The 22,751-nt window shown below is 44.6% G+C and overlaps 1 protein-coding gene across 11 annotated transcripts in view; it reads right to left on the bottom strand.

The window, feature by feature from the left end:
* The window catches only part of RBFOX2 (RNA binding fox-1 homolog 2), a 174,742-nt gene that overhangs the window by 98,996 nt on the left and 52,995 nt on the right, over window positions 1-22,751 (bottom strand). Inside the window, exon 1 of one of the 11 annotated variants that reach the window (XM_072870111.1) lies at window positions 16,091-16,120. The exons of the other annotated variants lie outside the window; for them this stretch is intronic. Coding sequence (XP_072726212.1) covers window positions 16,091-16,105 — 15 coding nt within the window. The 5' untranslated portion in view covers window positions 16,106-16,120. Of the gene's footprint in view, window positions 1-16,090; window positions 16,121-22,751 lie in introns of those variants that run through there. 11 annotated transcript variants of the gene reach the window in all.

Genomic DNA, 22,751 nt, shown 5'->3' with positions numbered 1-22,751 from the left:
TCCAGGTGAGAATTAGTACTGGAAAGTCATCATTCCTCTATAGGGCTACATTTTCCAGGCTGTATTGATTGTTTGGTTTGAATATGTATAACATTTTTCAAAAAGATGCATGATTTTTTTTCTTCCCAGTTTTAATATAACCAGTGACTAGAAAAATTACATATGGTCTAGTTGTTATTTTGACCCTGAAATCATTAGAGATTCAAGTGGGGAGGACATAAATGTAGGCAGAGCATGCACAGGAAAGCTCAATATTCTGAAATGGCAAGTACAAGCAAAGATGATGACAAATAGGGGACTGCATAAATTGTTTTTCCTCACATGTCAGACACCTGTCAGTTTTACATAGGTGTCCTGATCTTAAGAGCAAGAAGATCTGGTGGTGGATCAGCTATGCAGGAGAGCGAATAACTCGGTACCAAGCCAGTGCGTTCTTTGTGAGTGAAACATGTTAAGCATGCAAATGCTGAAGATGAGGAACAAGATGCATTAAGCAGAAAGGGAACCAGCAGTTCTGGGGGATGTGGAATAGCAGCAGAAGCAAACGAGAGCATGTTGGACTAGCGTAATAAGGACATCACAGGAAAGAATTTGAATGCATTGGTAAAGCCATAGGAACCACTGCTTGCCTGAACCCAGTCTGATTAGTTAGTGCTACTGATTCCTTGTGTTCATTAGGATTAATGTTCCTAAAACACATTAGCACAAATGAAATTACCAAAAATACACTTTGAATCCAAGGAAACTAAAATCCCTCTGGCAAAAGGCTCAAGAAGCCCAAAGCCAGAGAAAGCAGCAAATACCAGGTTATGTGTAGCAGAGAAGATAGCCCCATCACACTAACTGCTTCTGCCAAGGAAATACCTCAGGTAGACAATGGAACCTCAGTCATTACACATTCGTTTTCATGGATAAAATTCACTATTTCAAGAAAACTTAAGAGAGAAAAATACCAAAGACAATATTTAATAAAATGGAAGCTCTGAAATAGCTGCTGGTCACGTCCTTTCCCCTCAAAGCGCTGGAGATCTCCTTTTTCAATCTTCTTCTGCAACACATTCTCCATTTGCAAGGCAATTTACTTAAAAGTGATGGAGTTTGTTTGCGTCTGCCTCTACTGCTCTAAACACTCCCCAGCCAAGGTCTGTAGTCCTGAAACTGATTTAAAGTGGCTTTACAGCTAGGCACCGTGCATGCTCTAAACTATGGACATAAGATACCTGCATCCTGTTACCGCCCTCAGCTCTTCACTGCATCATCTACACGTAGCTATTAAATATTAATGGTTTGTCTAGACTGGAAAACTAGCACAGTTTTAAAACACAATTACAAATACACAGCGTAAAAGGACAGGTCAGAATTAAAAATAATTATTTCTTAAGTACCACTTATTTTCAAAGCCTCAACAAACTCTGCTTTAGGGAAGGACATGGAAAATGGAGGCAGAGCAAGGATACCACATCGCTCTGCTAAAGCAGCATATTGCTAGACCTTTGTTTGCTGGACAACTGGCTTTGTTTTGTTTTGTTGAGCTTTCTTACAGCCATCCAGTAGAACGGTAGCATTAGCAAACTCCAGAAACCTACAGACCAAAACAGCAATCGTAAAAATCACAAGCCTGGATCTTCCTCAACCAGAAACCAAGCTCTCTGAGTATCTGATCTATGTAGTCATGGCTGTCAATAGAGACAAAGACTCTTGGTAAAACTACAGGAGAGTAAAGACTCTTGATCCTGAAGTTAGATCTGTGTAGGCAGAGTCTTCCTGAAGTTGGAAGTACAGATCCTGCCCACACAACTTCAGCTGCCAGACAAGGACCCAGAGTCAATTCAGGCAAAACTCAGATTGCCCAAAGTCTGTCTCTGAAATTATTACAAAGGAAAAATGTAAGGCAGCAATGAACACTCATCTGAAGTTTGAAAAATCCTCTGTCAAAAGACTGTGCTCCCAGAACCGAGGTTTTATGCATGATGCTAGCTAACGAGCTGGCTCCCAGGAAGGCAGCTTTAACAGAACAATAACTCACAAAAATACATTAGTGATTAAGTTGCAAAATAAAGATGGCAGCAGTCTGGATATACCAGCAGCATATAGAAGACACAACTTCAACTTTCATTTCTACCCCAACCCATCACTTTACACGCATTACAAAACAGGTTTTCATTATACTATCTTGAGAAAACTCCAGCACACCTGAGTATAACACGCGACAAGTCCAAAAGGTGCTTCTAAAACCAGACAGGCTCCATCACCTCAGTTATTACCAGAGGCACAGTATAAAGGGGGAAAAGAAAGTATACACAGATTTTCCAGAAAAAAAAATATCCGTGTGTTGGGCCTGGGCCTCCTTTCAAGGAGAACTCAAAGTGCTTGGCACTGCTTCAGGAAGAAAATAAGTGTACTTTTGGGCTAAGCCATTTGGCAAAGAAGGTGATTGTAGCATAGCTTTCTTTTGGGACCACTTGTATATGCACTGATCTTGGTAATGCTACATGTCCATCAAAATGCTTTTTGCCTGTTACATGAAAAACAAAAAGGTGTCCAGATGCAGAATTTCAACATCAAAGAAGAGAAGTTTTCTCTTGGTAGTTTAGACATGGCATGACAGCCATGCTGCCTTTCTATATTCCTTTGGGGGCAGTGGAGAAACGGGAAACAAAAACAATAGAGTGGAGACAGTTTTCCTTTGCTACAGAAGCTGCTAGATCTATCGGCTAGCTCCAGAACCTCAGCCAGCAAAAAGCTTTGCCCGTTTTGTGTCTCATACTCCCACTTGCTTTTTCACTTAACAAGCAGCAGCAGTTCAATTAGCTGATCCTTAAGAGGACAACGGGGAGATCCGAAAAAGAAAGACTTGACACTTCTACGAAATACAGCAGCTTAAGCCTGAGCATTTCTCCAGATCTATGCTAAGCCTACAAAAATTAAGGTTAATTCCTTAATTAAAGAACTATCTTCCTAAGAATAAATATTATTAAAAGTCACCAGATGGTAGTATCAGAGATACTCTCACCAAGTATTTTTAATTGAATGAATCACAAACTAGGGCTGGACTGCACAGGCGATTTCCCCTGTAGTGTAAGTATAGTTATGCCGTTATCTCAGCCCCACCAGCTAGTCGCCACGTGGCAGCCACAGGGCCGTCGGTGACACCACACACATTCCCAGTCCCTTGCAAACACTCGTGGGATAAACCACTTTCACCAAGGGTTTGAGCTAACACGTTTTACCTCGCCTTTGCCTGGGGTGAAGGGAGCACATGATCAACTATTGCACAGCATTTCAGTACGTGTCCATCTTACTCATCTAGCTGAGCGCTAGCTCCCTAACGGAGATGGTTTTGGTATGGATTTTCCTCCCCACCTCGCCTCCCGGCTTATCAAATTGCTTCCATGTGACAAACTAAAATAGAAAAAGGTACTTGTTCCAAGTTAAAGAGTGTCCACACAACAAATTACGCTACTATCGACTTAAATTTATCCCTACCTTAGAGCAGTATGGCTTCCCAGCTACACAAACAAAAGCAGAATTTGGGGGAAAGGTTTTCTCAGGCAGCATTTTGTTCTTTTGACACAGGAGCAAAGGCATTCCCTGCCCAACTTGGTTCAACCAGAATAGCAGAGCAGCTGCCCACACACTGTAACCGTGCAAGCAAGAGACAAAACATGTCAAAAATATTAAACTAAACTCTTAATTGAATGGAAGTAAAAGAGAAATAAACAGGTAGCACAGTCCCCGTGGGATAGCTGGGTCTGAGACCGCATTACTGGCAGGAACTGAGGAACTGGAGAACGTGCAGGCAGGACTTCTAACTGCCGCAACAGCAGGTCACTGAATAAATCTCAGGAAATCTTTTGGAAACAGTTCCAGCATGGCAGTATACAGAACATGGCACCTTCAGCGTAAATCTGCAAAGGCAATTTCATGATAGAAGAATTACGTCTGTCTGTTAATTTCTGTAGGCCTCAGTTCAAAATCTTGCTCGACTGCTAAGCTTCAGATGATGAATCCTGCTTTTTTCCCCACTCCCATTTAAAAAAAATAATCCCAAACTCAGGCAGCTCGAAAGAGATTCAAAAGCAAAATACCAGAAGTAGTGTAGTTAAGAGTTCGGTGCATTTGCTGAGTGCACAGAAAGGATCCAGAAATAGCACGCAAAGCTGAGGTTTGGCAAGAACAACACAGTTTACCCTGAAAGAGGAAAGTCAGACACACTAAATGAATGGTGACAACAGCAAGTCATGCTTTAATGTAGGGAGTGACCCCAGGGACTACTCTTGTTAGGGCAGAGGTGCTAGTTATTGCTGTGTCCCTCCTCTGGTGGTTTTAGTGGAGAAGTAGGAGGCTGTGGTGGAGAACAGAAGAGGTATGTTGAGGCTATGCCAGCTCTTAGGCAAAAAGTAGTCTTCACATCACTTTCTGCCCCAGACTAAGACAAAAATAGTAAAAGGCAGCAAACACCTAGATTTTGTTTGGTTGGGTTTTTTTGAAACCTATCTATTTCTGAGAAAGCAAGAGTGATCAGAATTCTGGAAATCTTTTTCTTCTCACAAAGTCCCAAGACATGGGCACGGAAGTCTGCTATGGGCACATAAGCTAACTGTTACCCACACTTCTCCCCAAGAGGACAGAATAAAGCCTGACATGGCTCAGTCCAAAAGCCTTTCCTGCGGGCTAGCGTCAACTCCCAGCAAGTTCTAACACAAGCCACAGCAGGTGAAATCCCTGGGCAACAACCACTGAGGGCTTCCTCTGGTTGCACCATCTGCACAATCAAGGTACCTGCTCTTTTCAGCAGCTTTCTGTGACTTCTACAAAAAAATTCACACATGTTCATTCACCCCAATTTGCCACTATCTGCATCCTCTGTCCCAAAACCAGGAAGGCACAAAGATGGTTTCCTGGCTCCCATGAAAACCCTTATCTCTGTTTTCTGTCACTATCAAGAAATCTCCACCAAAGACTCGGCTCATGTTCTCTGCACACCTCCCCAGTTACTCTGCAGTGGGGCTACTCTCACTTCATGGTAACAGGACTACCAATGCAAAAAAAAAACTAACTACAACCCCTCTGCATTATTGGCTTGCATATCAGCAGCACTCGAACTTCAGCCTCTATGGCTTTACGGGTCTCTTAACATGAATTTAAAAGAACCACTTATCTCAGGCTAGAGATTCATGCATATGCCAGAGTTAAAGTAGGGCAATACTTAAGCTGCATCTCAAGCTCACATTGTAATGAAGCAAAAGCTGCAACTTCAAGCTCTGAAGGGGCACAGCAGGCACACCTCCTGCAACTGCTCTGAATTACACAGCTTCTGAGAAACTTGTATGAATCTTGAAAATCTAATACGGCTCAATGGCGTGCAACTGAACTGCTTTAGCAAGCAGGTCGAGCTGCAGCATCCTCTTTCACATACATAACCAGGTCCTCAGTACAGTGCTGGGAATGAGACCCTTTTCTGCAGCAGAGGAACACGGTAGATGCGCAAACCCTGCAGGAAGCAAACTTCAGAATGGCAGATTGCCAAAGGCATTTCTGGGCAAAATGAAGAAAAACTGTCACTGCCACCCAACTGCCCCAGATTGTCTGCAATAGAACAGGAAAATACATAACTGCCATCAAGATGAAAACAAAGAAAATGACGGCCACATTAAAAAGACCCCACGCTTTCTGCACATTCTGTTCCTGACTTACCTTCTTTACAATTATGGGACAGATCTAATAACAGCCCCTAGAAATCCAGCTGTCACATTTTGATAGTTCACCGATTGCCCACAGAGATCTAATTACCTCAGCCAGTCCACATGCCTAAAACCTCATATGGGCACGGTCATTCTTCAGCCTCGCACTGCCAGAGGTCTGGACAGTGGAAGCAAGAGCAACGCTAGGATGATCAGATGGTTTTTGGAGCCACCAAGGTCGAAGTATAGGGACAAGAGGAAGGGAAACAGCTGCTCTAGAGCTAGAGACAACAGAATGCTTAAAAACCTAGAAAAATAATTAAACGAACTAATGAGCCATAGTTGGCAAAGGAACCACAGGTCAAGAAAGAAACAATTCCTCAGTGGGGGGAAGAGGTGAAGAAGGGGAGAAGCTCTCCCATGTTGGGGCAGAGAGTAACCAAGTTAGCAGCTCCATAGCAGAGCTGTGACAAGGAAGGTGGAGAGAAAGAGACATATCAAGAGAAGAGGCGATTTATTCTGGAGTTTCAGGGCTGGAATAAGCAGTAGAGGATGAACAAAAGGGAATGTCTGTGGTGGATCTGAACAGGAGACAGGAGTGGGATGGCAATGACACAGGGTTTGTTATTGTGTGTGTTTGTTTTAAAAGGAAGTTAATAGAAAAACACCAGCAGCTTAAAATGCTCCAAGCATACAGCCTGCCACTCCTCCTAGGTTATGACAAAAATTCCTGCCCCATAATGAGAAGGGCTTCTTGGGATCCAGCAGCCCTCCGACTCTTCAACCCCGGTCGGGGGGCGGAGGGGGTTCCCATATCAGCGGCTCGGCAGCACGGAGCTCCCTGCGCTGGCACCGGCCGCCTGCCCAATTCAGACCTGTAATCTCCCTCGACTTTGATTTAATGCAGCAATTACTGGTAATGTGGTTTGAAGGAGATAAATGCCCAGTACAGGGCTGGCTGGCACTGACGCTCATTCCGCTCATGATGCGAGAACAGTTTTAATTAAAATCCCCTTTATGATAAAGGAGCTGCTTGACTGGATGTTTCTGTGCAGCCCTGATACGGAGCCTCCTCCAAAGCGGATTAGAAATCAAAGTTTCCCCCTTCTCGCTACTGGCAACACACAAAAATAGGGAACACAGTCACCAAGTCACCCCTCTGCAATTTCCTTAACCCTACAACTGCTGGGAAAATGCCCATGTTTGCCTAAAAGCAATTGCCACCTCTTGTCATGGCTCTAAGTGTTTTCCAAAAACTAAGCACTGGGGCTGCTTTAATTAGAATAAACACATCAAGAGAGCTCGTCCTCCGTGATCCAAAACCAGTTTCCCCTCTATCTGGTTTAAAAGGGAATCAGCTTGTCTGCTTCTATGGCAGACCTGTCCCTACAGCCTGCATTCTGGCGAGGAGGGAAATCAGACCTGCAGCGCTCTGGCAAGATGGTAGGAAGTTGGGATCTGGCTGGAAAAGCAGAAGCCTCTGCTGGGTGAGGGAAAGCGGCACGGACACGGAAGAGGGAAAGAGCAGCACTGCAAGATAAAGGCATAAAATTTGGCAGAGCGGTCAGGATCCCAGCACAGACATGTTCCAGAAATGATCTGTCAGCTCTTGATCGAGTTACAGCAAATGTAGGTGCAATTTTGGGTTGGTTTTCTTCTTTACAGTATAGGAAATACCAGAGATGAATACATTAAGCACAGCTAGTTTCTATTATTGAAAGTGCCAGCAGCAGATTGTCACAGTGAGAAATTGGCCTTGTGCATTACACAGAAAAGGCAGCACTGGGTTTGGAGGCCTGCAGACAGTGCAATGTGAAGATAAAGAGCCTCAAGTCTGAATGCGCATTATTCCTCTCCTTAAGCCACTGAACACACGTAAACATAAAAAGGCTGATTTAAGCAGCTGAATTTCTCCGTGACCTTCAGAATGTATCTGTGGACCATGGGACTGTCCAAGCCTTCTCCTGGGACCCCCCCTCCTTTTCAGAGTCTTTGTCTCATCACCCTAGGAGTGCTCCATATACCCTGAAACTGTGTTCTCCTCCAAAGCCCTCAGTGCCAGTCAATGGGATTCTGCTCTGAAAAACCTTTTTCTTTCAAATTTCTTTCTTATTTTAAAGTGGCTCTCATGTTCCATGATTCCCCACCCCCTTCAGACAGCACAATATCAAACACCAGATTGAAAAAAAAAAAAAAAAAAAATCCTGAACAGAACCAGGAGGGATTCGGCACAGCAGCATGACTAGCTGACTCCATGGGATTCTGAAGCAGCAGACACCAGGCCACCAAAGGCTGATGTGGCACCGCTGTAATGGTAAAATCAGTCTTCAGGAGCACCTTGCTCCTCAACAGGATGGACAAAGGGTAAAAACACCAGGTCAGAAACGGCAATGTGAAGATTTAATGTGGTTTTGCTGGTCCACAAGGGAAAAAAACAAAACCAAAAAAGGCCTGGTATAATTAACAAGATTAAAGGGGGATTTAGGATCAGGACAGAAAAGCAACGGGCCAGATTGATCCTTACAGGATTAAAGCTGGAATCCTACTAAGAGTCCAGTGGTTGAGAGATCAACGCAATGTAATGGGATTAAATCAACATCAGCTTTTGTTTTTACACAACTAAACTCGCAGTGCCCGTGCTTTTACCGCTTTGGATAAGCAGCGGAAAAGTTGACTGGTACCTACAGACAACCAGTGTGCAAGTCAGACAGGCACTTCCCCCTTCAGCCCTCTCACAGCAGAAGAGCAATAGGTATTGCCACTTTCAGAAACAAAGGACAAAAAATGTGGTTTATAACAAATTGGCCAAACAGCCAAGAAAATTGAGGATCTACCAAAGTCCATGGTCCTGCCAGCTCTAAATTAACTGGTATCATATGTGATAGGATCACCTCAGGACTGACGGATGGGAAAGCCAGGGGGACAGTCCCAGCTGCGTTCAGACATGCTGCCGATAGGCAATTGGATTTTGATATTGTCTCTTGCCGGCGAGGAACAAAGGACACAGTATACTCTGCTGAACATATCAGCAAACACATTTAAGACAAATTGTCGCATGTCCCCGTTGCACAACAATATCCAAGAATTACAAAAGTGAGAAAAGCCTCTTTCAGCATGTATCATTTGCATTACAGCTGGTGCAACACATGCAGGCCAGCTGCACCTCTATTCCCCTGCCCAAGTTTCCAAAGCTTGCCGGTAATTTGAGTTAGTAGCAGGGGGGAGGGAAAGAGGGAAACAGGACAAGGCACTCGGTTCTTTCTAGATATGTATCCTATTTTTAAAGTTTTTATTCTTGTAGGAGAGAAAAACATTCATGTTTAAATGAGAGGTTATCCATCACCACCCTGCTAGGCTGAAGAGGGAAGGGGTGTTTATCGCACACCTGTTCGCAACAGCTAAACAGCTGCACTGGAGAGCAACACTCCCCATGCAAGGAAAAAGCATTAAAGCATCTCGTATTTCTACAGCACTTCTGAGTCCTAAAGGTGTTTAAAAACAGCAGTTACACATACACTATATACACTCCAGCAAAGTTTTTGCTGCAGAAGAAAAATTTCCCCAACACTAAAATTTTAAAATGCAGATACTGCCCATTTCTTAAAAGGTGCCACCATCAATAGCCTCACCTATGCTGAATATGCTTCTCCTTTTCAGCTGGTTGGACCAAAAAAAGTAATCAGCATTCACTGCTCCTCCTCACTCAAGCAGCAGCCAAAATCTCAGTGTAATAAATTGGGTTGGGGGGGGAAACAGCTGAAACTGCTGCTGGATCCAACAGGCCTGTGAGCAAAGCTGCTTTGCAGTGTTACTGAGACGGTCCTGATGGAGATACGTACCCCACTTATGCTGCCAAATAGGCTTTGCCACCTTCCCGAGAGACACTTCATCTTTACTCAGAAGGGTTCTCCACCCAAAAAGGTACACCATGGATGCAAGCAGACATCACCGTAGTAATTGAGGGTGAACATTATGACAGAAATTAAAAGTTAAAAAATAGCTACAGGCAGATCACACTGCACATTTTCTATTTTCTAGCCACGTATACATATTTGAATTTCAGCATTTCTCTGCATTTAAACTTTGTTTCAACACTGGATGATTTATAAATTATAAAAAAAGTACAGAGGAGTGTTCCAGTATCATCTTATGCCAGCTCCCTAAAGCACGATGAATAATAATCCCTAAGAATATCTAAAAAAATTGTCATCTGGTCAAAATATTTTCACTTCATCGTTGTCTTAATGTCCAAGATTCAATTAGAGCATTGTGTGGGGGACAGCATGTTTCATTTGAGGCAGGAGAAAAACTAACTGCCTTTGCCCTGGATTCGGCTACAGACCCAAGAACCATCTGGTAAAAAATCAGCCAGAGCATTGTGCAGGCAGTATATTAGTCATGAGACATAGGACTCTGAGAACAATGAAACCTAAATTTAAGGGACAGACGAGGGAAACTTAATTACTTGTTTAAGCTTCTTCGCAGCTCTGAGGAATCTTTAACACTTTCAGCAAAAAAATTTAGCACCAGAGGGCACAAAGCACATCCTCGATTGATTTCTTAATTTTCTGCAAGTCCGTTTTCACTTCCAGCATGGAACTATCTGCACTGGTCCACCAGCACAGCCTGCCTCTCCAATGCACGGCCGCCGGATGCGTCATATCGCCCTCGGTACGGAGTACCACCCAGAGCCGCAGTACCGCAGATACAGATCGCAGATCCTCCTCCAAACTGACAACTCCCTAAAGAAAACATTTTTGTCTGACCCCACAACCTGACTCAAACTCCTGCTGTACCCAGTAGCCCTCGCTGAAGGACAAAGGGATCTCTTCCACCTAATCACACAAGCCATCCAGTCATACTTTTGGTTAAGCATGCACATATATGCAGTTGATACCCTAGTGACTGCTTAGAACTGTGGCAAAAAAGCCATCCAAATTCAGATCCACTCAAAGACCTTTCCTATACCATCGACCGAACCCTTGGGGGTTAGGACAAGGGTAAAGTTCTGGCGCTGCTGGAATTAAGATTTGCAAATAAGCACCATGGGAAGAGCAGGAAACACAGATGTTCAGTCTCAAATCGCTATTATCTGCGCCCTTCCTTAAGCTTTCAGCTGGAAACCAGGAAGACTGACGTTTACGCTCTTCTTATTCTCTTACGGTTTATTCTCTTCCTTCCAAGATAAACAGGCTGTTTGGTGAAAAACTAACTTAAACAGGACCCGGTCCCCGTCAGTCTCCCAAGACTTGGACAGGCTTACAGCAAACAGAGTCCCCTGTGCTCATCGCTGTTTGGACAGGTGGGAATAGAGCAGACAGGCAGAAAAGCCGCTGGAGAAATTCACACCAACTCAGCCAGCCTACATCCCTCTAATTCTTTTGTTTAGACTCATCACGGAAGGAAGTTCCTGAACGTGATGGCAATGTGCTGGGCACTGATTTTACCTATTTTTATATTAATCAAACGTACCCTACAGAATAGATCATCCTGATCCTGAATCTCCCTTCTCTGAAGCCAGTACCTTAATTTGAAATGCCTTCTCTTTTTGAAACTGCACTGGGCTTTCTTGTCTCAGTAGTGACCGTGGCATCTTCCAGGATTACAGGCTTGCAGGAACACAGAACTGGAAAAGATCACCGGGATTATCAACTCTAGCCCCTCTAATAACAGAGGCAGCCACATTATATAATCTCTTTCATAAACTTTCTCTGTTTCCCAAATCTCCAAAGCCTCTATAAAACCCTAGATGCAAATAGATGCAAGTTGCTTTGTCACACTAACCTCCAGGGGAATGTAATGCAGACATCCCCAAACCAGCTGTGCACGAAGCAGCTCGGGTGTGGAAGAAGTATAACCGTGTTCACAAGGTGCTGCACCAAAGCTAATAAACCTTATCGAGCAGCAGAACTCATTATCTCAGTTGCAGTGCTGGACAAACTATAACTATATTACTTCTGGATTCAAGCTGCTACACATGCATGCCACAGTATGGCACCATGGGGGCTTGCAGGCTGGGGAATCAGCTTACAGGCAACTAGCTCGGGGATCTTTGCATGAGCTCCTTTTTATGATTTCCCAGGGCCTTCCTGCTCTGAAGCAAGAATCAAAAATCGGTGTTTATATTAACACAAAGTGCCTTTTACCATATTCACAGAAATTCACCCAGACCTGACCTCTAACATGCATTCAGGAAAACCCTCCTGCACCCTCACAGCCACAGTCTCCCAGAGGCTACCATATCTTAACCTCTCTTAGTGTTGACCACACCGTACGTGCACCTTTCGCACACAGCAACTGCACGCTCTCCATCCCGTCAGAGCTTCAGTTGATGGCTGACGTGTTTATATGCCATTCCTACCAAACAGGTTCCAGCCAAAGACCTACAGGCACAGCCAGACTTCCCCAGCAATAGCCACACCAGGCTTGGCACTAGAACAGAGCAGGGAGGCCGTTTTCCCTGGATAGCCACTTACTTTGCTGATATCAAACGCATGCTTTGAAAACCACGCCGTAATGACCATACTTTTCACTAGCAGCAGCTACCTCTCATGGAAGAAAAAAAAACCCAAACAAATAATAGAAAGACATAGCATGAGGAAGAGCACGTTGCTAAGACCCAAGTTTGGCAGCAGAGTTGGGTTTCCAATCCCTTGGTGGTAAAGCTGATGAGCGTGGAGCCTAGAGGGGAAAATTATTCCAGTGAATGCAAAGAGAGGCTTTTAAGTGACAAAAAGGCAAGTAAAAGGCAAGTCAGAAGGAAACCAACAAAAAATATTTCAAAATGAGCTTGGCAAGCTTACTAGCACTATTCTTGCTTGTATGGTAGATAATTAGTAGGTCTAGGTAAGATCTTCACTTTCACAGGGCTCTAGAGAAAGAAATCATTTCTAGTTGCAATAGGAAGCCAGCCCTCTCACAAACACTCAGCATGTACTCTGTACATGGCTGCGAGAAATGAGGAAATTATCTATACCCACTATAATCTGAGATCAGAGTGATGAATCCAGTGCTTTCCTACCAGAAGCCTAGCAACAGCATGGACCTCCCCTACCTTGGTCCCTCCTGCCTTTGATAGTTTTAGCTGTCTTTGAGCACAGGAGAAGGATGGTTGATAAATTGCTTGCTAGGGCTGCTGCCCCTTCCTTTCAACCTTTCTTGTAACAACAGACCTCCAACAAGGCAACATTCATACATGCAACTCTCAGAACACATCATGCTCTTTACAAAATACTTGGAATGAAATTACTCTAGATTATATCTTATGACTCACAGTACACAAAGATTCATCTGCTCATAAATGAAAAAAATAGGGCTTTCTTACCCAGAAAAGGGTTGAACACTTTTCGCACACTCAAACCACTCTGCTCCTGGCTGTCACCAGCAGAACGCCTGCCCCCGTGTTGTCGGTACACACCTCCCTCTGAACAAAGACCCTCTCGCCTTTGTAGCCCAAATTACCCCATGTCCCATCCAGAGAACTGGTGAGTAGAAGCCCTCTTGAGCAATTCAGGAGCCCAGATAGCTGCAGGCAAACGGGAATGAGTGAGAGAAGAGACAAAGGTAGATTTAGATGGTCCCCTACGAACAAAATACTCGTCTGCAAAAACAGAACTCCTATACATAAGGCAAAGTACCCACCTTGAGTTTCAACACTGACGATCAGATGTATGCAGTCGGTTTGCAACATCAGAAAGACTATCATACTGTCTTTGCTTCAGAAAGACTCTATACAACTGCATCCTACACAATAGAAGTGTTAAGATAAATAGTCGCTCTTGATATTTAATGGCAGAACTAGTCTGCTGCCTTCACTTCCCTCACAATGCCAAGCATTAGGTCACCACGACAGATATTTTAAGTTTCCCACTCTCCAGCTCTCCACAGCCCACAATCCCCTGCAGTCTACAAGGCCCTCATTTAAGAGTATCCTGCAACAAGTTTCACCCGAGGGAATACAGTTCAGCAAGCAGGAATGTCAGTCTGAAGCAAGGCTACACCACCACTTCATTTCAGAGACAGCATTATAATCAGGGACTGTGATGTTGCAGGTAGCCTGTACTTCTGCGTTCAGTATCCACACCATACTACAACTGCAGAGGAAGAAGCGTTCTCCTTTTTATTTTATTATTTGTCAAATATGACAGCATTCAATATTGTACAACCTCTTCAAGGAAGATAACTCTGTAACATGTACCCCTGGGGGGTGGGGGGGAACATTATGGTTGCTGTGGGAACCTTAATTCTGGATTTCAGGACTTGCATATTTAAAACCTCAAATTTAACATTGCATTAATGTAGCTTCATGCATTGAATTAAGGAATGACTCAGTACAAATCTCCATGCATCTACTGAAGTCCTGACGTTCCAAGGACAAGAGGCACAGAACAGAAAAAACACAGCACGGGGAACAAGGAGGGAATGGGGGGGAACCTGTGAGCAGGGAAGCAAGAAACTGGCACACCTGAGGCACAGCAAACCCCACACCAAACCAGATCTGTCACTCGGGGCTCCTTGTTCTCACTGCTAAAGGTTATGTAGCTCGTCAGGATAAAAAGAGCTTAAAGCAGGAACACAAATGGGCACGGAGGAAAAGGTTCCTGAAAGGACCAAGGAGGGGAAGATTCCCCGAAAGTAATAGGGTAACCTGTACTGAGAAGGGAAAGATCATATCCAGATAGCACAAATTCACTAATTTTTTTTAATTATCATGGCACAATGCCCAGATGGTGCCCTTAAAACCCCTTCAGCTATTCAAGCATTTAACACTTATTTTCCCCACTCCTCTGAAGTTTAACTGCAATGCAAGCACAGCAACAGTGCTGCCCAAAGTTTAGGGTGCAGGCAGAAGCAGCCGCCCATGGAGGGGTATTGGTCTTCGTGAGTCGGCAAGCATCCCAACACTCAACCCTCTCTTAAGAATCCAGGATGGTGCTTCACCTTTTGGGCCGAAGCCGGTCTTCACACAGGCTAACACCTCCACTTTATGCTACAGAGCTCATGCACCCCTCGCCAGCGGGAAGAGGCGAGACAGCAGGACAACTCTCCTCGGCCCCCACACTCGCTGGCATCCTCCGCGTTTCAGCTGGGCAAGGAACATCTCCATTGTTTACTGCTTATCTAAAATCAGCAGCAGCATGGCTGAATTACTTCTCCTTTTACCCCACCCACCAAACGAAGCACAAATCTTAGCTGAGCCACGGGGCCTGCCCAGCCTTTCTCACTAAAAACCGGCACCCCAATTCCGGGTTCCACAGGCCGGGCTGGCGGGGGAAGAACGGAGAAGGTGGACGTGCCTGCCAGCAGGGCCTGCTGGACGAAACCAGGCAAGTGTGCATACCCCAGCGCAGAATCAAGTTACCCTGCAACAAAGATAGTGTGTGTATGTGCAAAGGAGGGAAGTCAGATCCTTCTGCCTGGGTTCCAAGGCTCGCTTTGTTGCTAAAATAAACCAGTGTTTGTTCCTGGGAGTGATGGGGAGCCGGACTCTAAAAGCAGCGGCAGTGAGAGCCCCCACCGTCAGAGTTACGAACAGATTTAACAACAAAAAAAAAAAAAAAACCCCACACACAAACAAAAACTTGGGAACTGATTACTCTTCACCTCACGTATCTAGGTAAGGCACCCAAAGGCAAACTGCTGATCTCAAGGGTGCCCAGGAGCAGACAAAACTACACGCAGATGACTAACTGAGCAGCCTAACAGCTGACTGCTCCAGAGGAAATTCCAGTCCTTGCTCTAAGGCTGAAAATATATATGCTTTTACTTTGCTTCCTGGATCTATATAACACTTTACACATGTTTTTCCTGACATTATTTTCCATACTCCACCAGTAACTCAAGTAACCGTGCCATTTCTGGAAAAACAACCTTGCATCCAACTTTCGTTGAAATGGCTTCTCCCCTTACCCCCAAAGCCCCAAATTCCAAAACTATCTATTTGCTCCCTGCTCCTCTCTTAACCTTCAGTAACCACAGATCCCTTTCAGCAGCACTCCTCCACTACCTGGGATGTCTCTCAGTAACACCAAAATCCCATAAAGCAGAGGCACGTGGGAACAGTCTTATGCATGAAAAAAAAAAATAATTATATATATATATACAGGTCTCACAGATGGCAGACAGTGAGCAGCATTATACCAAAAATTTTGTCTCCAAGGCACCTGCCCAAAACTGTTCTCTCCAGAGGAACTTATAACTGCAGGAAAAGCCTGCTCGATACGTAGTTAACAGTACTCACTCTAAATATTATATTTTACAAGGGAAAACTAGAGCCCACTGTGTGTAGAGGCTGCAGAGAGCTAAGCCCAACAGCAAAGGCCGCTCACATTAGTGCAGAGTCCTTCAGCTTTCCATGCCTTATATGTGCAAAGTGTGCAAGCCCTCACACACGCTTCTCTACTCACCCAGAGGTACATCATGTTAGCCTGGGTCTTTCAAACCCAGCAGTGAGATGATCCGGCAACGCAAGAGGCACTTCAGTAAGACTGTCGAGACCGAGGTTGGTTGAGGTTTGTGTTTTGTTTTTTTTTTTTTTTAAAGAAAAAAAAATCCGAACCGCTCAGTTTGAGGCTTAGAAAGCGTCTCGCCTCCTCCACCCCCCTCCTCCAGCTCTGGCTGCTCTGCGCTCTTCTCTCGCACTTAATCTCTCCCTGGGAGTTCCCAGCCCCGTGTGTCTGTACTGGCGTGCACAGCACACACTCTGCATTCGCCTCCAGGGAATTTCTCTCTGTCATTCTGCTTCTAAAAACACAATCTCGGCCTCACAAGATTCTTGCAAGAGGCAGGGATGGGTGGGGTTAGTAATAAATGCAGCCCGGCTCCCAGCGCCGGAGCGTGCTTACTTTAGAAGAGGGATCTTTAGACTGAATGAGGCAGAGCGTTGTCCTCCAAGGTCACTGGGGGTGAGGACCCATTCCCCCCCACGCTTTGCTAACTGCTTCTCCAGGAATCATCTGCAGATGCAGGAGCAGTGCACGGTGCCATAGGCAGGTTCTGCAGGTCTTCATCTACCCCGTTAGTCAACACCCAAAATTCAGTCACAATTCAGTAGCTGTATTTAATCATTAACCACTGACAGGCACCGAGGAGCACAACTACGGAGATCCTGAAGCTAAGGAGAAAATCTGTGGTGTGCCAGCCACCCTGGAGCTCCCGCAGGAGAAACAACCACTGTCAGTGCAAGCTGGGGAAGAGAAGCGACTCACAGATACAGGGGTTAATCTGCTTTCGCAGGTGGCTCTGCATGAGTATTTTACAGACTTGCATATTGCTGAAGGGAAAGCAGCAGCTGGCTCTGGTTCCTCCGAGTGTATCGGGTTCCCACTTGCCCGGAGGCAGCTTCCCCCCAAGTTTGACTGGGGCAAGCGCCCTCTCGCAGCCTTGCGCTCCCAGCCCGCTCTCCGATTTCAGGTTTGCAAAGCTCTGCCGGTGGGGCGGCAGGCCCAGCAAAGGCGCGCTGAGAAAAGACACTCTCACCCCAGCTACCTCGACAAGCTCCAGCAAGCCCTTCCCCGCACGAGTGAATCCTCGTCCCATCCCCCACGCCCGATGCCACAGGACAAGTGTCACCTCTCATCTCATTAATCAGTTAAACCGCTCTTCCAAACTAGGAAAACGGGTTTCTCGCCCCCTTCCCTTCCCACCTCAAAATGAAGAATCGACTTCCCTTGCTGGGCTCCAAATGCTAAGTTAAAATTGGCCTCTTCTCAAACAGGGGGAAAAAAAAATTAAAAAAAAAAATTATGTTTTCATTGAGGCACTGGTCTCCTTGGAAATGAGTTTTGAAGAAATATTTTTATCTCAGCCAAAGATACAGAAATGGTGCTCTTTCACGTATCACCTCTACTCCCTTTACTTATAGATTACTTAAATGCAATCCAGCGGGCTCACAGCAAAGCGAGCAGCCACGTGGCCTGCCGCACTTCACCCACAAGTCAAGCCCTATCTATGTGGGGCAACAAACTGATGTGCCTCCCGTGCAGCGAGCACAGACATCCCAGGCATGCTCTGCGCTCCCCAGGCTCCCCTCGCCTTCAGCAAGCCGCAAACGCACCCTGGGCCAGGCTTGTCCCAGGTACAGGCACAAACACAGGGGATGCTGATGGGCTCTAAGGAAAGGCATGACCATTGCTGCGGTCCTGCATAAAAAAAATAGAGTTAGAGAGACAGGCAGGAAGCCGCTCGGCTTTCCAGCCAGGAAAACCCAAGCCCTGCTGCTCAGGGGAAGGAGCAGGAGCCCCAATTCAGGAAGCTCGGATGTCACGGGGTTATTCAACTGCAGCATCTCTCGCGACTCCCACCTGCTCTCACCTTTTGGCATGACGGGTCAGGTCGAGAGGGTGAAAAGCAACGTTCCGAAAAATCACTTACTGCACCAAAGCCTATGCACCACGGTCTGCAAAGAGCGAAGCATGTGACCCATAAACCTGTTCTCAAATGCTCTGAGAGGAGCAAAACACCAGCAATGCTGACATTCGCATCACGTTAGACACTTCAGTTAACATTTCAGCAGCAGGGTCGCACCAGTGGTAGCTACTAGTTCAGCCAGCCTGCAGATTCAGGCAGACACTTCTGCACCAAATAACCTTGATGGCATTTTCAAGGTTTTCTTCTGATGCAGAATCCTGATCCAAAAGTGATCTTACTAGCATTTTAATGAAAGCTGAGATTCCTTGCATGCAGAGGAAAACGTAAGAAGACATGGACTAGGTGAGCAAACCCAAACAAATCCTACTTCATATGTATTTCCATAAAAGACTTGAAAAAGATGGGTGCTTAAAACTAAACTGAAGAGTGACCAACAAGCTCCAAATAAAAAAAAAAAATTAAAAAAAAAAAGAAAAAAATTCTCCCCTTTCTTCATTGGCTTTCTCATCCTTTAGGCTACTCTTCCACAGGAAAGAAAAGAAAACCTTTCAGCATAAGGCTGTTCTTTAATTTCAACAACTGGGACTCATTACAAATCATCCCAGCAACTCTACAGCTGGACAGGTTGCATCCAACCTCCAAAGCAAAAGATTACCTACGCACCCTCCTTGAATCATCCAAATACTGGCTTGAAATTCATCTGCCACTGTTGCTACTAGGCCACCACCTCTCCATGGAAGGTATATGGGAACATTACTGAAAGCAGCAGACTTCTGGTGACGAAATACCCTCGTCATACCCTCATCCTGGAGCACTTCTGAATAAACTGCAAGAGCAGGTTTCTCAACGCTCAATGTTCTCAAGCAGCAAGAGGAGCACCCGACCAGTCAGGAAACAATGCTGCAGGATGCCTCTAGAGGCACCACCGCTCTGATTCAACAGAGCTGCTGCTGCCCTGGGGTCCAGACCAACACTAAGAATATGAAGTGTAGGCCCAAGACTATCCACAGTTGCAGACAGTACTGGTGGCAGTGGGGTAACCACATTAGCCTCAGATTACAAGCAAGAAAAAGATTTACTTGGCCAACAGAATTATGTGGGGAGAAAAAGAACCAGATGAGCTATTAGGCCTTCTTTAAGCTTTTATTCAGATTATATAGATTTTCAACTACATTAGCTGGTATGTAAAAGATATCAATAGAAGACGTTATTTTTTCTGGAAAATTTATCCTAAGAAAACACAAAATATTCTGTAAGTAGCTAGAGGACAACAGTATGTTAATGAGCCTAATTCCAGAAAAACAAAGACAGACATGACTAAAACAGGCTTCTGAAACGGGTAGCTAGGATCCCCTGCAAATGCTTTGTCTTAATCCTAACAACAGTGCTTTACAGGATATATGTCACGCAACTTGGAAGGCTGCTCTGTGTGGAAATAACACATGATCTCTTAAGGATCTTTCCTGTCTCAAAAAGGATTAAATGCTGAAAGAAAAACATTTTAAAATTAATATATACCAGGCTAAGAGAAAAATGTTCAGAGAGCTACAGCCTAGTGAAACATTGGTCCCTCTTCTCTGATGCGAGGCTGTCGTGTAAATCAAAGTGAAAGGGGAAGAAAGCAGTCTGCAAAGATATTAATCCGTGTTAGAGAGGTAAGGAACATGTTAGCAAGTAACAAAAGGGGAAAGAGAAAAAAGGGAGCAAGTAACCACCTATTCAATATTACATCAAGGTATTTGGCAAAATAAGAGGCACCGGTAAAACAGAAAAAAAAAATCTACCTGCTTCTGTACCACTATCAAAAGCCTTAATTACATATAAGAAGAATTGTGGCTGCTTAGTTATGTGCATAAATTCAACCCAAAAATACTGCTGATATATAAGTTTCAAATAAGCCAAATGCTTAAAAAAATAATTTACAAAAAGTTCTAACCTATTTAGGAAAGATCTGAGTGGGCAAACGGGGAGTAGGTATGGCACAGTTTCAAACTGACGTTATCTGTTTCTAGCTGATTGTGTCTCAGAGGCATATGATTTCAAATGCTCGTGGATTAACATTCAAGCAGATAAAGCTCAAGACAGGGTACGAGCTGGTGTGTCTGCTACAGACTACTGAAATCACATTAGATAGCACGCAGGATGAGTGGCTAGCTAAGCACCTCTTCATAACAGAGGAAAAAAAACATCTGATCACCAGGAATTTCAAATGGAGCGACACTTGCAGGAGGCGTCGGGGGGCTAATGCCAAAGAACACCCTCGAAATTTCTAAATTACAGAAAACAATTCTTTAGTTCAAGAAGTGTTACACTGAAAACGAGCAATTCCATATTAGATTCCATCTTGACAGAAAAGAGCAATCAATCGTAAAAATAGAAATTAGCAGTAGCTTAGGTAAAAATGATTGTGGCAATCACATTTGAATACATGGAAGGAGAACAGAGACCAAACCAGTGTATCTACATACATGCTCAGCACTTGAGTGAGACCTGAGGTACATTGGCATATTTTTCCTGGACAGACAGATTGCTTATTGGGTTTCCCTGTCACAGCCCCACACTTGAACACTTGTATATATTCTAGCAAGTGGAAAAAAAAAAAAGCTGAGAGAAGGAAATCAAAAGGAAATTAGGAAGTGGGGGGGGAGGGGGCGAATTACAAGGGACTCCTAACAACAGGAGGCAAAATCCACAGCCAGAGGTGGAAGACAACAATGAGTTTTTCAAAGCTTCTCAAGAATAGCAACCCCAGCAATCACATTCACCTGCTACTACAGGGAAAAGGTAGAAACATCCCCAATACTGAAGAAAAAGCCAAAGCATTCAATACGTATTTCTGTTCTATATTTGGAGAAAAGTCAGCTGTTGCAGTCTGTGATAACGAAATGCTTTCCATTCCAGCAGTAACTACGGAAGATGTTCCAACAGCTACCCAACAAACAGTACTGTCGTCCTCTTATCTAGCTCGAGCTTACAAACAGAAGGGATGCAACCAGATAACAACTGGGTTTTAACCAAACTACAGCTGTGAACATATTCAGGTGTGGACACTCAGGAAGGTCTGCACTCTGCATCAAACTGCATGACCTGCATTTGCAGCTCTAATAAGCCCTAACTACAGTACTAACATTAAATCTGCTGTAAGGCCAAAAGTACAACTGTGATGCAATGACATCCCCAAATGCAGGTGTTTGTTGGAGCCCATATTATTAAAGCCCTGCTGCTGTTAGCTAAGCTCGGCCAAAAGATTATACCTCTGTCAACACCAGAAGACTGCATCAGGAAAGCAGTGCTACCAGTGAAGCCACCAATACCAATTTTCGCAGCATCTGAATTTTCCTAGAAGCATCCAGGTTGGAACTCTTCCACTAATGAGAGCTAAAATAACATCCCAATGCTGAGCAAAGTGAAAAATGAAGTGGGGTCTGACAACAGGAGATTTGCAGAACAAAGATGCAGGTGGAAGGCCTCAAGTAGGGGAGCGCAAATTAAATTGTGCACCTGAATGCATCTGGGAGACCATTCGGATACATGAATGAAAAATACTGATCATAAAAATACCTACTCCTGATGTTTAATAAGGCTTCCTGGCAACCTCTCCTATAAAACAAAACCATAAAATAGTTTTTAAAAACAGCCTGAACTCTAAAATAAGATTAAATTCTTTTATGGTTTGTAAGTGCTATTGATTCTATGTGCTCCTCTTCACTGTGCAGTTTTCCTTGGCTGAAAAGTGGGAGGGGAGGTACTCTGAGGTCGGGGCAGGTTGAAGACGGAAATTTCATCTCAAACCAAAGGAAACTAGTTGCTCTCACAGCCAAGAGCCAGACTGAGCTTTCACATTTTACCTAGAAGCTGGATTCTGACTGAGGATGACGACTCAATCATTGTCCCACCATGATAAACACTTCAAGGACCATCTACAAAAGGTCTGCCTGGAGACGGGAAGGGAGATGTGCTCTGCAGCGCTCAGAGGGAAATCTCTCTGACTCAATGGCTGCTTTCCATGGCTTATCTGACTCCGGCAGAACATCCCAGCAAGAGAACAGGGGAATCAGACTCCCGCTAGTTGTGGGGTTTCGGTATGCCTTGTGTCTTGGTTTTTTGTTTGTTTGGTTGGTTGGTTTTTTGTTTTATTTGTTGTTTTGGGGTTTTTTAAAGAAGATTAGAGATCAGGCTGGGAGCTATCTGGGGAGAGGCACAGAAGGCAGCCCTGGGCACACATGCAGTTCCTATGGAGATAAGATGATCTTCTTTGAGGTTGGTTTACTCCTTTGGGTGCCGCTGGAGAGTACCCTGGTGGCAGAGTACTGCTCATCTGCGAAGACTCCCTCCACTCAGGATCCTGGCATTATCTCTGATTATCAGAATTTCTGAACCACAAGGTAGCTTTCCTCTCAACGTCCAAAAGGACTCCAGGAAGCCTCTTTTTGCATTATCCTGTTTGTGAAAGGAAGCAAGAAGAATACAAAGTGCATACAATAAATCACCCAGAAAAATACCACAATCCCTTTTAGATGTTTTGCCAAGCAAATAAGCCAAACATTGGCATATTACAAGAAAAAAAGCCATTTTGTTATAGAGCAACCCATTTCATTACTGGAAAACTGGATTCCCTGTTCTCTCTCCTGCAGGTATAGTTCAGCTACGCAGCAAGAGGCTTCTGAAAAGAGATTACTTATTTAAAAGCAAACTATC

The sequence above is a fragment of the Ciconia boyciana genome, chromosome 1 (assembly GCF_034638445.1).
Source record: "Ciconia boyciana chromosome 1, ASM3463844v1, whole genome shotgun sequence".
In the NCBI taxonomy this organism is placed as follows: Eukaryota; Metazoa; Chordata; class Aves; order Ciconiiformes; family Ciconiidae; genus Ciconia; species Ciconia boyciana.
Note: the sequence above shows the minus strand (reverse complement) of the source record. Positions and strands in the feature narration are given on the sequence as shown.